The sequence below is a fragment of the Anomalospiza imberbis genome, chromosome 6 (genome assembly GCF_031753505.1).
Source record: "Anomalospiza imberbis isolate Cuckoo-Finch-1a 21T00152 chromosome 6, ASM3175350v1, whole genome shotgun sequence".
Classification (NCBI taxonomy): Eukaryota; Metazoa; Chordata; class Aves; order Passeriformes; family Viduidae; genus Anomalospiza; species Anomalospiza imberbis.
The window spans coordinates 58,359,025-58,372,543 of record NC_089686.1 but is presented as its reverse complement, the minus strand read 5'-3'; the positions used below and the strand labels follow the sequence as shown (position 1 = coordinate 58,372,543).

The window sequence follows — 13,519 nt, the reverse complement described above, 5'->3', positions numbered from 1 at the left end:
GTGTGATTTTTAGCTTTTCCCCCATACCTTTGCAGCATGGGATTGTTTTTAAAACACCTCTAGTCACACTAACAGCAAACCATGAAAATGCTGTACGATGCACAAATGTATTCCACTCTGCCTAGTTTTGGAATGGAAATGGCAGCCAGATATCTTGTAAGAGATTAAGTTTCCTTTTGACACTCCCTAGATTTTCCATAAAGACAGACTGCACAGGATATGCAGTGTCCTTTATTTGAAAAATACAGGCAACAACAGGCCTTCTGCAGCCAGCTTAGATTTCCAAATAACACAAATTCTACAGGCTCACTTCCATGGGACGTCTAGACACTGTAACACATAGCAACATGTTATTGTTAGACGCTTTAGTCAATCTGTATGAGTTGTATTTGTTTACCAAGTATTGAGAGAAATACTTTTAATTTGCATGTAGTATTAAAATAGACAACCCACTTCAAACAGCCAACAGACTCTTGTCTTCCCTGGGAAATTTGCATCACCTTCACAAGGAGGGACTCCAGTTCAATTTCAGAGATGGCTTTCATGTTCATCTATGACCTACCTGTCTCCGCAGAATTGTATTTGAAGCATTCTCTTCAAACTTTGCCAGCAGCTGAGTTGCCATTGATTTGACTTTGTTCTGGTTCATTCCTTCTCTGCCATCACTCTGTTCTTTCCCATTGTTTGTCCCCTGGCTTGGAAAGCCTGAAGTCTGCAAGGAAACAACAAACTGTTTTTCTTATGTTTCCTACAACACTCATGAACGGAGAGGAGGAGAGAGGTAACATCCTTTTCAGCAAAGGGTGAAAGAAAATATAATCTGCAGTATACTAAAATGACATGTTTAGCATGCAAAAGTTGCCAAAAAATGTTTTCTTGAGTCCCAGAGTACAGTAAAAGGGAACATTCATCAGTGCTGCTATTCATAAAGCAGAGTCACAAAGGTGACTAATCAGAGAAGGGCTAGAAACCAAGCTGCAATGCAAACTCTTCAAATAAAAAATTGTCTCAACAGACAATTAAGAATAGGAAAAAAATCCCAATACCTTAAATGTTCCTGTGTCAGAACAAAAACTAGTGCAATTTAGTTAATGCTCTACTCCCTACCAAATGATTAAAATTAATTTAGCTCTTCCGTGCACGCCGCAGTAAATTCAAGGCTTCAAGGCAGAGGTTCTTTCCCTGCCACGCTCCAAAGGCCAAACCTTGCCCCCCCAGCTCCCACTGCTTCCTCAGCTCTGGTGCCCATCAAGGAGCTGGACAGGAGTGGGCCCCACTGAACACCAACCTGCTCAAAGACACCAAAGAGTCCTTTCCGACGCCTTTTGTTAGTCTCATTTTCTTCTGTTCTCCCTTCAGCCTGAAAGAGCAAAGCCAAAACAAGTTCCATGGGTTACTGCAGCAATTCCCAAGTTTACCAGAGCAGCTCCTCCCAGGAGAAGTACCATCCCCAGGCAGGTGAGGTCTGGGCTGTGCTCAGCCAGGCACATACAGGTGAGCAGTGCCAGCATCAGAGGGTCTCGCTGCCCCATCAGACCCCCCAGCTCAGCAGGATTGCTCCTTGTGCAGGTATCAGGGCAGTAAAAGCTGTCACACAGCCCCTGACTGGGAGCTCTCACTGGACTCCAGTGCATGAGAACACATGCTTGTACACTGTGCTCAACAGGCCCTTCAACTTAGTGTTTATCTTTCCCTCTTTCGGTACTGAGGAGTTTATAATTCATAAAACACTAACATATCCTTGAAGAAAAAGGTTTTACAGCATGAGTTTTTCTGTCAATTTTCAGCTAGACTGCATTGTTTTCCAGAGAAGTAACAAAGTCCAGAAACCCCTCACTCTTTCACTGTAGCCCCCAAATCTCTCTTAAGCCATCTGTCTGCATGCAGATCATGAGTTCATAGCGCAGTCATACTTCCTTTTTTGAGCAATTACTGGCTGCCTTAAAGGTCTGGCTCCCTCATAAGGTTCACCTCCCTGACTATGGCTGAACATTACAATCCTTAAGCAACCAAATTGCTTCTTTTGTGCTCGAGCCACGCACATATTTCATTATTTTACTCAACTAGAGATTACACAAATCGATAATACTTTATACTCAGTCTGCACAAACTTGAAAAGTAGTCAATGCTGGCAAATTTTTATCACTTATTATAACATTCAGTCATGAAGATTTGATACAGTGATAATTTATTAACAATAAACTATATTCTACTTATTGGCATTTGCCCACGCTGTAACTTAGTGCCTGCTCAGTCAACTTAAAAAACCCCAAAAAGGAATAAAGATCAAAGAACGCAGGCTTCCTTTTTACATATAGACTGTTTGTAATAAATCATTACGCAATGAAAACGAATAATACCAAACAACTTGTGGGCAATCACCAAAGGAATCAGATTACAATATTTCAATTACTTTGCTTTGCTACTTTGTCTTTCAAGCAGCAGCTCAGTATAACCTAGCTTTGCACGACCTACAGTCATCAGTCTACCCAGAAAGGGTGAACACAGAACAGCACAATGTATTCTACATAATAGCCTGGGCCACATAAAAGCAGATTTTGCTTGAGTGAATAGAGCAAAGCAAGATGCTACCTTGCAGAAATCGGACAGAAGTGACTCTCATTAACATGCTGACAAAGAAGTGAAAGACAAAGCAATTTAATTGCCGAGCAAGACTGCAAAAGGGCTGCGCCCTGCATTGTGTAAACACCTCCATTCATTTATTAGTCTGGAGCACAGGAAATCTCAGTTCCTCTCCAGCCAGGCTGACACTGAGAGGAGAATGGAAAACATGATGCAGCTCAGCACAGGCTGCCAGAGCAGCCACAGCCACCCCAGCTCCAGGCCCCGCTTCCTGGTCTCTCACAGCCTGTGCCCAGATAAGGATCCCTCCTCCAGCCCAATCCAAGGACAAACTACATACCATGGAAGTTCAGTTAGCAACACTCTCTGCTCTCCTAAAGCCTGGACAGAATGTTTGATATATATACACCTGGATAATGCTCAGCACCACTTTTTGCAGGGGAAAGAGCCCTGAAAAAACTTAAGCCACAGCCAAACCCTGAAGTCAAGCAATTACTTTCCAAGGAGCTTAATTTTCCAGCTAGTTTCAGCTGGTTATGGTACTCCCAAGTCTGTCCTAATCCAAGTACCCTAACTCACCTTACTTGGTTTCACAGCCCATCCATGACAGAGCTGCAAAACCTCGCACAAAATGCCTTGTTTCCCAAGCTGATTTGGGAAATAATAGTTCCACTTCTAATTTCCAACAAGCCCCACAGTGTGAAACCAGAGGGGTCCTTCAAGCAAATCACCTCGTGCTTTCATGTACTGCCAAAAACTCCAGCTCCTTCTATGACAGAAGGCTTATTTCATGACAGGAGGTTAATCAGAGGCTCTGTGGCTCAGTAATGGAAAGCTCTCCCCACTGCTAAAAGTCTGTTTACTTCTGCAAACAACTCATTGAAAAACAACATTGTGGTCATGAAAAAGGTTTTCCTTCTAAAGAAGTCACCCACAAGAAAAAGCAAAGTTTATTCTGCCTGTTTGGCTTCTCACTGCTTGGCTATCTGGGAACCATGTCACTTGGTTTTGTGTGTATGTGGGTGGCAGGAAAAAATTATTTCCTAACAAGGATATTTGAAGTTACTGGACAATTGACTGTCCACAGGTTTTGAAAACGTGTTTACGGATAGAAAATATTCAAGACAAAAGTCAGCATAGGAAGTATCTGGAAATTCTGGAGTAATTCTTCCAGTGAAAAAAAGAGAAACCATATTGCTACAAGACAAGAGAGCAACAAATTTTAAAAGCCATATACTAAATACTGAGAAATGCAGTAGATGTGTACATGTGTTAATTCAGGCCTCTGCAAAGCTTCAAGGCTCTGAAGTCCTTAATCACAGCATGTATGGGCATGGACTTTTTTATAATATGGGGACATAACAGGGCCTGTCAGTAAGTCTTCATTAAATAGTAACCAAGAGAGAAAAGTACATGGGCATGACTAAGAGATTGTTATCCCAAAGCTGCTGATCAACCTGTCCACCAGTTTGTCACCATTGCAGCTTTCTTCTCTAGACTTGGAAAGCTTCTCTTCAGAACCCTGACAAGCATCCACAAACTGCAAATCACTACTTTTTTCAAAGAGCAGCACTCCCTCCCAATTAATAAACAGCTTAGCATAGCACTGATTATTTGAACTGATATATAATAAAATGGCTGTATATTTAACTCCAGGAATATGGAGCTACAGGACTCTTTTTCCTACAGGTAGAAATAGCTCAGAAAATTATAGTAGTGTATACATAACCCCCTATTTCTGAGCCTCTATTTATATAAAAGTTTATTTTCATCCTCTCAGAAAAAAAAATTCATATGGCAAGTCTTGCTTCACAACTCACCTTTGGTACTCGTTTTCTTGGTAAGGTTAAATTGATATAATTATTAAAGATGAAATTCGATGATTTTGATGAACCAAGATCATTATTTTCTCCATTTTGCTTCTCAGCAGCATCTGTTGATAAAACAACTGCTTAGGATATTTAGTTAGATTTGATTTGAAATTATTCTGACTAAGCCAAAGCTTTCCAGTTGAGTGCTGGTAGCAATTATATATAAGAAACACAGGCAAATAAAAGTAAATACATAGAATCTAGGGTGGCTTTTTAAAAAAAGAAGGAGAAAAACACAAGCATGAATGTGCTGTGTGCAGTCATGCCTACCAGGGAATCACACCAACAACTTGATACATGCCCTTCATGATGTCAAGCAGCAGTTATCCAGCTGCTCCTACTCCCTGAAACCACCAAGGACCCACAAAACCATGGTATTCAATCAAATTTTTCCCCTTTCCTGTGTTAAGCCCGAGGTAACTCTTGCAGGCCAGAATGGCTCTGCTGGGAAAAGACTCTTGGCCCAAGAGCAGTGCTTGTCAGCAGCCTGGATGAAGCGCTGCCCCTCGCCCACTCGCCAAAGCTCAGGGACTGCTGTGCCTCACCCACTGCGCGCAGAGGCGTGCCCCGGAACAGCTCGTAGAACTTGGACAGGTAGAGCACCATGCTGAGCTTGTCGGGCTCCCCGGCCGAGCCCAGCTCCTTGCCCGTGGTCACCGGGGGGATCCCGAACTCCTGCTCGGCCACGTCGAATGCCAGCTGGTTGTTCCTCACCGCGTCCTCTTCGTTCAGGGCGTCGAAGTCGCTGCAGGGACAGCACAGCAGCATCACTCGTTCCCTGCTCCCTTTGGGAACACACAGTGCTCCCGTGCCCATGGCAGAGCAGCACCAGGAATGAGGGCACAGGCATCTCACTGGGTCAAAGCTACAGAGTCCACACAGTGCCAAAGGTAAGAGCCTCACACAAATCCCGTTATTACAAATATTGACTTTGCCAGAAATGTAATTTAAAAGCTTTTTCACTGAAATGGACCTCGATGTAGTCCCACAAAAAAATATCCTTATTTATTGAAGAGATGCAATTCTTCCTCAGAAGTGCTAAGAAACCTCTTCCTTCTCCAAATACAGCTGAACTACCACAAACTTCATCCATTACCAACAGATTAGTTAGTTTCAACTGGTTTTATAAATCAACAAAGCCTGGAGGAATAAATTTAGGACAGCATTCTATGGAAGTAGCATATTATATGTGTGCACACACGCATGCACAGGCACTCTCTTTCCCTTTTTAAGGTGTTACACACACAGTTTGAGCAGGGACCTCCTGTCCAGATCATAACTGAATTTAGCAGTGCACTAAAGTACATCACACATCTGGAACTCTGTTATCCACTCTCTAATCCATTTTCTATGGGACCTATTCTAAGACTCTGATCTTTTGAACAGCTTCCAAAATTCATCATTAAAATAAACACATGAATAAATTACAAAGCTCCAGGAAGGGTAGTTTCTTTCTCCTCACAGTGGAATGTGAGTTTTTGAATCCCCAAAGAATTTCTCCTCTTGCCTCACCCACCCACTGCCCATTTCTGGAGCTGGGGGCTGTCACTGGCAGCCACCTCTCTTGCCTGCCTAGCTTTCATCCAGCCAAGTCCTTCTGCAGGCTCATTGAATACAAAAAGCCAACAAGATCCAAACATAACATTAATCGAATAGCAGGAGGTCTGTTAGCTCAGGAAGATAAATTTATCGACTTTGTAGAGAGCAGTGTAGAGAACATGTTTTCCACAGGCAGCAAAGATTACTTTGCTTTCTGTACCCTCTCTCCCAAAAACATCCATAATTTTAATTGTTTCAAATGAACCCAAGGCAAAAAAAAAAATTCCTATTCTTAAAATCTCAGCTCTTCCTCTAGCAAAACTGTACAAACAAGCACCCCAGGTACCACTCCTATTTTTTCTCCAATTTATCACACCTCATAAAAAAGTTCAATCATTCCTTTCATTTATCCACAATAAAGGGAGGTTGACAGTAATTCATGTGTGACTCCTAAGGCTCTATAGGAAGACAAGAGAGTGCATTTTGGAGACTGGTGAGAAGAAAGAGTCACCCACAGACTGCACCCAGCAGTGCCAGCAATTGCCATTTCCTGACACCTGTTACACACTGACCTTCTTGTATCTAACTATGGGACATTACAAAATATTCAGATGCATGGAGTTGGTTCATACAGCACTAGGACCCCAGAAACTGCCAAAAGGGGAATGCTGGTGTACACTTATCCCCTAGGGCAGTTAATTTTCAAGGCCCAGCCCTTGCTTTGCCCACGTGAAAGGACTCTGTGCTCTCCTGGACAGAGCTGTGCAAAACCTCCATGTCCACGGTCCAACATTTCCCTATTTGACTGTCACAGCAACCAGTACAACACATGGAGGATGGCTCATTCAGGCTCACCCCACATTTCTGTAACTCAGGACTGTGCTTCATGGCTGTGGTTTCAGACACTAAAACCTGTCTCCAGGGATCTGGGAACTCAGCTCTACACATTCCCCCAGAACTGCAAATTTTCGTTTTAAATAGACACATGACTCCCACAAACATGATAAATCATAGGGTTCAAAACCCTCCCAGCTCTTTGAAAGCACATATATTTCATTTTAAACAGCATGCAAGGACATACAGAAGAAACAAAGCAAACCCAACCCCACCCTTCCCCCCTCCAAACCTGGCCGTGGTGTGCACTTCCTTGCAGAAAGCAGCCACAGAAGGGGACTGCAGAGTGTCAGGGTTGTTCTGGTCTTTGCAAAGGGCAGTCCCTTTGCAAATGCCTCACCTGAGGAGCTCCACAGCTGTCACTTACATGAGGTCAGGCCTGAAGCGATGGATGATGGCACACAGAGCAAGGCCACTTTTCCAGGAGGTGGTCAGGTCAGTGACATTAACGTTTCTGTATCCCTCTGTCTGCTTCTGGCACCACGTCAAAAGCTTGTTAGGCCGAATATCTGACTCTGCAGAAACGGGAAAGCAAACATTTCAGTCAGCTTTTGCATGCTCAGAAGGCCACAAATGTTAAGCTACAGCAAACAAGAGATGCCACTTACCCTGTCTTGTGAGGTTCACTGATCTTCTAATGGAGCTCACTCTTTCAAGAGGACACTGCTGTAGCTCACTGGTAACATATAATTGTCTCACCTACAAGGAAAAGCAATTACCAGCAAAATGTCAGACAAAAAAACCAGTTTTGTTTCCAGGTTAACTTTATCAGCAGCTGATTCTAAATTAAAGAGTCTCCTGAAGATTTTGTTGACACACTCCTTGCAGTTCTATTTACCCTTGATAAAAAAAGAACTGATTTCACAAGCAAGCCTTTTAAGTACTGACCTGGTGAGGTCGAACACAGCTCGAGTTCAAGTTCGGGTATCTTGTTCCCGGGTCAATGGTGTACTGGTCAAAGTTCTTATTAATATTTTCAGGGGTCGTCTGAGGCAAGAGTCGATAAATGCTCTCTCTTGCAGAGGAAAAAGATGCAAGAGTTATGTATTAAAATAAATATTTATTTATAAGAGTTTGGGGTTTCTTTGCAGCTGCCTAAACCTTATTTTGGTTCTTCCAGGACAAGTGTTATGGACCAAATGCATAATGCATCCATCCCATTTCTTATCCCCACTCAACAGAAGGATGGCAGACAGAAAAAGGACAAGACGGACACTCAGAGCTTATGCCCATATTTTCCTGAGGCAGGAAGTGAGCAAGAAAAAGGAGGGAGGAAAAAAAAAAAAAAAAGGAGGTTACATCATCCAGTCATCTGGTTTTGCTTTAACATCTACTCAAGAAGTAACTTACCACATAACAGCACTAAATCCTGTCATCCTGCAATTCCTATAACCACCACAGCTTTTTTTACTATGCTGTTCAATTTTCCATTTGGGACTAGGCTGTGTTTGAGTCATCCCACAGGCTTCTATCTTAAAACTTCCCAAAGTGCTGTCGTTAGTAAAGCTCCTGCTTGCATTCCCATAACCATGACTCTTCCTATTACGTATTTGCCCCAAAACCTGGGCAGCTGTAGCAGAGCAGGGTGGCTGCCAGCAGAATCTAAGTCAGCAACTTCAACCACCAGACCATGGTGACACCAAGACTGCTGCTGTACTTAGCAACAGATTTTCCTGCTCCAGTCAAAAAAGGTTTCTGGTGCAGCTTTATAACAATTCTCCACATATTTATCAGCCTAAAGAGAGGACCACTACACCAAAATGCATAGTTAAAATCACAGAGACCAACTCTGAAAGCTGTTAGTGTTGAAGAATTTATTTAGACTCCTTTCAGGATTTTTTTTCTTTTTTTTTAATGATAAAGAAACAGGTGTTGCGATGGCTGGAGGTTTGGGGTTTTTTGATACAAGGTCTCTTTGGTTTATTTCTTTAAGGATCACACTTAAGCGACATAAATCAGTGTTTTAAACCCTAATAATATTTCTCCTGATAGCATTCTGAAATCCACTGCCTTCTAGGAGTAGCTGTGGCTCTTTCAAACACTGGAAATGCTGGGGACCAAAGCAGCACTCACCGTTCAGCCAGGATCTCCAGCGGGGGCTTCCCCTGCGCCCAGCTCCTCACCATCCACGCCGTGTCAAAGGCAGCCAAGAAACCTCTTGCACAGCCAGTACCCATTGGCCAGAATGGCTGCAAGAAGCATTTACACTTCAATTCTTTGCATTTCTTAAGTTCTTACTACAAAAGTAACTTTCAATGTGAATTTGGAGTCCAGGGTTTCATACTGTCTTGGAAAAATAGCCCAGAAAGAGTCAAAATGCAACACAGGCCAACACTTGCAGGTTTTAAATGTGCCTCTCCTTTAAGTCTTAGGCAGGGAAAAAATATTCGTTTTTTCATTTTTCCTTTTTTTTTTAACTTCTGCATATAAAAAAAAAAATTCTTAGCCCCAAAAGGTAAAGGCTGAGAAAAAAAGAAGACTCAAAAATTATTAAAGGAAAAAAAGGAAAACAAAAAAAGATGCCCTTTTCACCTCCTAAATTTGCTTTCGACTGTTCTTTTCAAATGCCTCAGGCTGTCAGCATGAATTAAAAAAAAAAAAAAAAAGCTGCAGCATATACTTTTCACTTCAGAAAGAAAAAAAGGGAACATACGAAGGCAAAGAGACTGCAATAATAATTTGGATCAGGTTTTTGTCTATGATGGAATTCAGTAAAATTGTGCCATGCACCCAAGCTGAGGACACGAAGCTCACAGTTTTCAGACAGCAACACAACTTGCATAAAGCAAAATAGGATCTCAGCCACAGGCTGCCAGCCAAGGATTAGCTATGACAAACTATGGCATAAAAAAGGAGAAAAGAAAAAAGGGGGAAAAAATCTATTCCAAAGAAGGTACCACTGTTTCAGGACATGTAAAACAGGACATTTTATATTGTAGGCTAGATTGAATGGTTGGGTTAAGGAAATAAAATAAAAAACCTGAAAATACTACTTAGAAGGCATTCCAAGATATACCTCAAGCAAACTATCTCCAACAAGAGCCACCAGGAGCTGATGTCTGTGCCTCTCTCTCACTAGTGCAGCGTTTTCAGATGCATACATGGAGGTAAAATCAAACATTGCCACATCTGGTTGGCCATAATGATTAATTGCAAAATCCAAGGAAGGCAGCTGGTAGTTGGTTGCAAAGTCAGCAGCTTCTCTGGCGTAGGAGAGCAAATTGCTCTGGTTTACATTTTCCCCACAGAGCAGCAGCTCGGTATCAATGGAGTCCTGCAAGGAGAGAAGGATGTGGGATGAGAGACTCCAATATCCTCTCTGAATTGGAGCATTGCAGTCTCACAGCAGGACTGGGAGCCACAAATCTCACAGCAACAAGAAACAAGTGACACTTGTCATGTCCTCCAAAAAGCCAATGCACAAACACAGGTACTGTCCCAAACAGAAACTCTCCTTGCCCACACTGAACAAGCAGCTTCGTTTGCAATAGAAGATTATAGCTTCTCCCAGTTCCTTGGTTATGTGATGTTTTCAGAACATTATTTCCCTCAGATCAAAAGATGTCATCCACATCACTGCAACGCTTTTCTGCACACGTGCACCCCACATCTGAATCCACAGGAGAGCAGAAACACTGATGCTGTAACATGGGGGGCTCAGCCTCAAGGTTTGACTCGACATCTCAGTAACAACACCACATCCAAACCTGGATTGTAGCAGCTTTTCTGTTCATTTTTGGGCTGGGTTTTTCCTTGGGCAGAGTGGTAAAGGACCATGCCTTTACAGGTCATCCTACTTAAAGGCAGTGATTATTAATGAGGCAGGTTCTATTTCCAGCCTAATCATGGATGAGACCCCTAATCACAGATGATACCACAGAACCGCTATTAGCCCAGTTGCACCAGACACACTGGGGTGGTTGATTTTTTTTCCACTCAGAGCTGAGTAGGTCAGGAAAACAGCTCTGATGAGCCACAGCTGCTGCTCCTCTGCTTCAAACTCCCCACAGATCCCCTGGGACTGCCCTCACCTACAAACACCAGCCCCACAACCTCAGGGCCCACCAGTCACTCCTCCAAGGGGTTCTGCCCTTCCTCTGTCCCACTTTGGTTGGTCATGGACAGCAGCTCTGCCCTGGGAGCCCCGGGTCTCCAAAAGGGCAGAGAATCATGGCACTGAGCTAAGCGGTCCTATCAGAAAGCCAAAAGCCCTTCTGACAGTTCCCCACAAGTACTTCCTTCAGGAAATTACACTTGGCTGTTTTGGCACTGCCTTACTTTGCAAGAAAAATTGAACTCTTTTGCGTTTCCAGAAAGGGAAATTTAAGTGGTTCCATAACACTTTCTAGAAATAAAAGAAAATAAACCCTATGTTTTACAGAAGAAGAAAATAAAAAAGGAAAAGAAAAAAATCCCTCAAAATCACGAATACCCCTGAAAGGTCCGACCATCGTTTTTATAGCCTTCTTCTATCATGTTTCACCCACTTTAGAGAATTTGCAATTTAGCCTAGGGTAGGTTTTTACACTTCCTTATTTGACTGATAAAACTGAACATAGCTGTGCTAAGTTCACTCTTAAATAACTGAGGTTTTTATTTTCTGCTGTGACGATCCCACCACGTATTTCCAAGGTGAGTCAAGATCTCATTTCAGCCAGTTTCAAAGCTGATTAATTTAGGTAGTATTGTTTTCAGTTCTCTATTGAAACTTTGAGCTGACTGAAGGGAAAAGCAAATTCTAAAAATGTCAGAGTAAGATCCAAGTGACCTGAGCTTGAATGAAGTGATTAAGTCTATAAACACCCTCTCTAACATGCAGCAACGTTTATGCAGATGTTCACACTTACTCTGTGCCAAGCAAATAAAATAGGGTTTAATCAGCATTTTTACATACGTTAATAATCACTCCTTTGTCCAGAAGACTCTGCTTTTTTGCTGTCATCACAAAATAATGTGTGCTGTCTTTATAGTAAACAATATTCTCCAGGTCAATCCCTGAAAAGAGAGACACATTTGTCACCAAACGCAGCGCCCTGCCTATGTCATTTACTAACAGCGTGGGATTGATCCCGGCAGGTGCTTTTCCTTCTTGGGATGCATCCACTCTCCCAGCTGGGATGAAGGATTAGTGGGCAAAATGCTATGAAGCAGAACAAGAGAGGAGAGTGGTCTCGCCCAACAGGAGTTCTTCTTAGCACAGTTTAAAGTTACTCAGCGTTCTTTCAGGGAACAGCTAGTTAGCTACAGCATTAGCAGTGCCTGAGGTAGAACTGGGTGCCAAGGGAGCAAAGTGTTTTTTGGGTTGCTAGGGCTCTGGCACTGGGTCTAACCAGGGGGTTTGGTTTCAATCATAAGAGTAATTCTTTAAAAATCAGCTGTAAATCAAGAATAGAGTTGATTCATCTTCCTTTCCATTAAGATGTGCTTCACAGTTTATATTTTTAATATTTATGGCAGATTCTAGGTCTTCTCAGTTTATCAGCTCCACACATCAAAAGCAAGAATAAACTCCTCCCAGAAGGGCAGAGACTTTTTCAAAGGGTTTAAGCTGTTCATCATGTGAACAGATAGAAACAAAACAAATAATGTCTTAAGGGAAAATCTCTGGGCCCTGAAAATGCTCTTCCAAATTTGTTCAACATAGCAGACATTTTTGCAGTTGAGAAAAATTTAAACACTAAAACAAACCATGATGTGGCAACACCCAAGCTAAAAAAATATCCCACTGTACCATAAATGGACACCTCCATCTGCAAGCTTCTGACATCAACAATATTTTATCACTTGGAAAATTTTTTTACACAGATTATTCAAAACTGATGTTACCAGTAACAAGAGGGTGGCCTGGCACATAGAGTTCCCCTGCTGCCTCTTGTATTTGGTAGTGGAAAAAATGAGGATGCACTCACCCGTTTCCTCTTTCAGGTCCTGGAAGAACTTCTGATTGAAGATAAAAGCAACCCCACTAATTTCTTCTACCTTGGCTTCTGCAGTTGTATTTCTGTTTATAAAATTGGCAGTGATCGCTATAGCCAGCTTTCCACGAAATTCCTTCCTCCTGAAGCCTGGTGAGCAAAGACAGGAATTAGAACCACTGCAAACTCCAGACTGGACTTTCAGGGAGGATCAGCTCAAGACAGCTCAGTATCGTTCCTACACTTCATCAAACAACACACCAATTCCCTTGAATGTAAAAAGTCTATTCTCCCCACTTTCAGCTGCAAAACTAGAGCTGCACTGCATTCAAGATAAAGTCTCATTAAAAAATGGTTGGGTGGGGAACTAAGGGAAGAAGATAATGAAAAATTATGACTAAAGAAAAACATGGAAAAAATTTTTGACAGGTCTGGGAATAGAATAGGCCAATTTCAGTGGAAGGAGGCGTTTTTAACATGCTAAATGGCAAGTTAGGTATTTGTTATATAGGTGGTAAACAGCTAACAGCTCTTGAAAAAGAAGCAAGACATCAGCAGTCAAAAGCAGCAGAAAATGATGTGAAAAATAGAAACCTCTGTAGCAGTGCTTAGATGCACACACTACCAGCTAATGAGATTTTTCACAGGTATTTGGAATTGAAAAATATTCAGTGGGTTAATTGTAATATTTCCAAGGTGAGACCAACCGAGAAGCTC

The 13,519-nt window shown here is 42.3% G+C and overlaps 1 protein-coding gene across 2 annotated transcripts in view; it reads right to left on the bottom strand.

Moving 5' to 3' along the window:
* Positions 1-13,519, bottom strand: part of MICAL2 (microtubule associated monooxygenase, calponin and LIM domain containing 2) — a 114,329-nt gene that overhangs the window by 57,197 nt on the left and 43,613 nt on the right. The window contains exons 6-16 of one of the 2 annotated variants that reach the window (XM_068194658.1): positions 12,797-12,952; positions 11,782-11,882; positions 9,904-10,161; positions 8,961-9,076; positions 7,776-7,902; positions 7,496-7,586; positions 7,255-7,402; positions 5,000-5,199; positions 4,404-4,516; positions 1,289-1,360; positions 563-712 (exon numbers count right to left, since the gene is read on the bottom strand). In XM_068194658.1, the coding sequence (XP_068050759.1) occupies positions 563-712; positions 1,289-1,360; positions 4,404-4,516; positions 5,000-5,199; positions 7,255-7,402; positions 7,496-7,586; positions 7,776-7,902; positions 8,961-9,076; positions 9,904-10,161; positions 11,782-11,882; positions 12,797-12,952 (1,532 nt within the window). Of the gene's footprint in view, positions 1-562; positions 713-1,288; positions 1,361-4,403; positions 4,517-4,683; positions 5,200-7,254; positions 7,403-7,495; positions 7,587-7,775; positions 7,903-8,960; positions 9,077-9,903; positions 10,162-11,781; positions 11,883-12,796; positions 12,953-13,519 lie in introns of those variants that run through there. The other variant, XM_068194657.1, reaches the window with a different exon arrangement.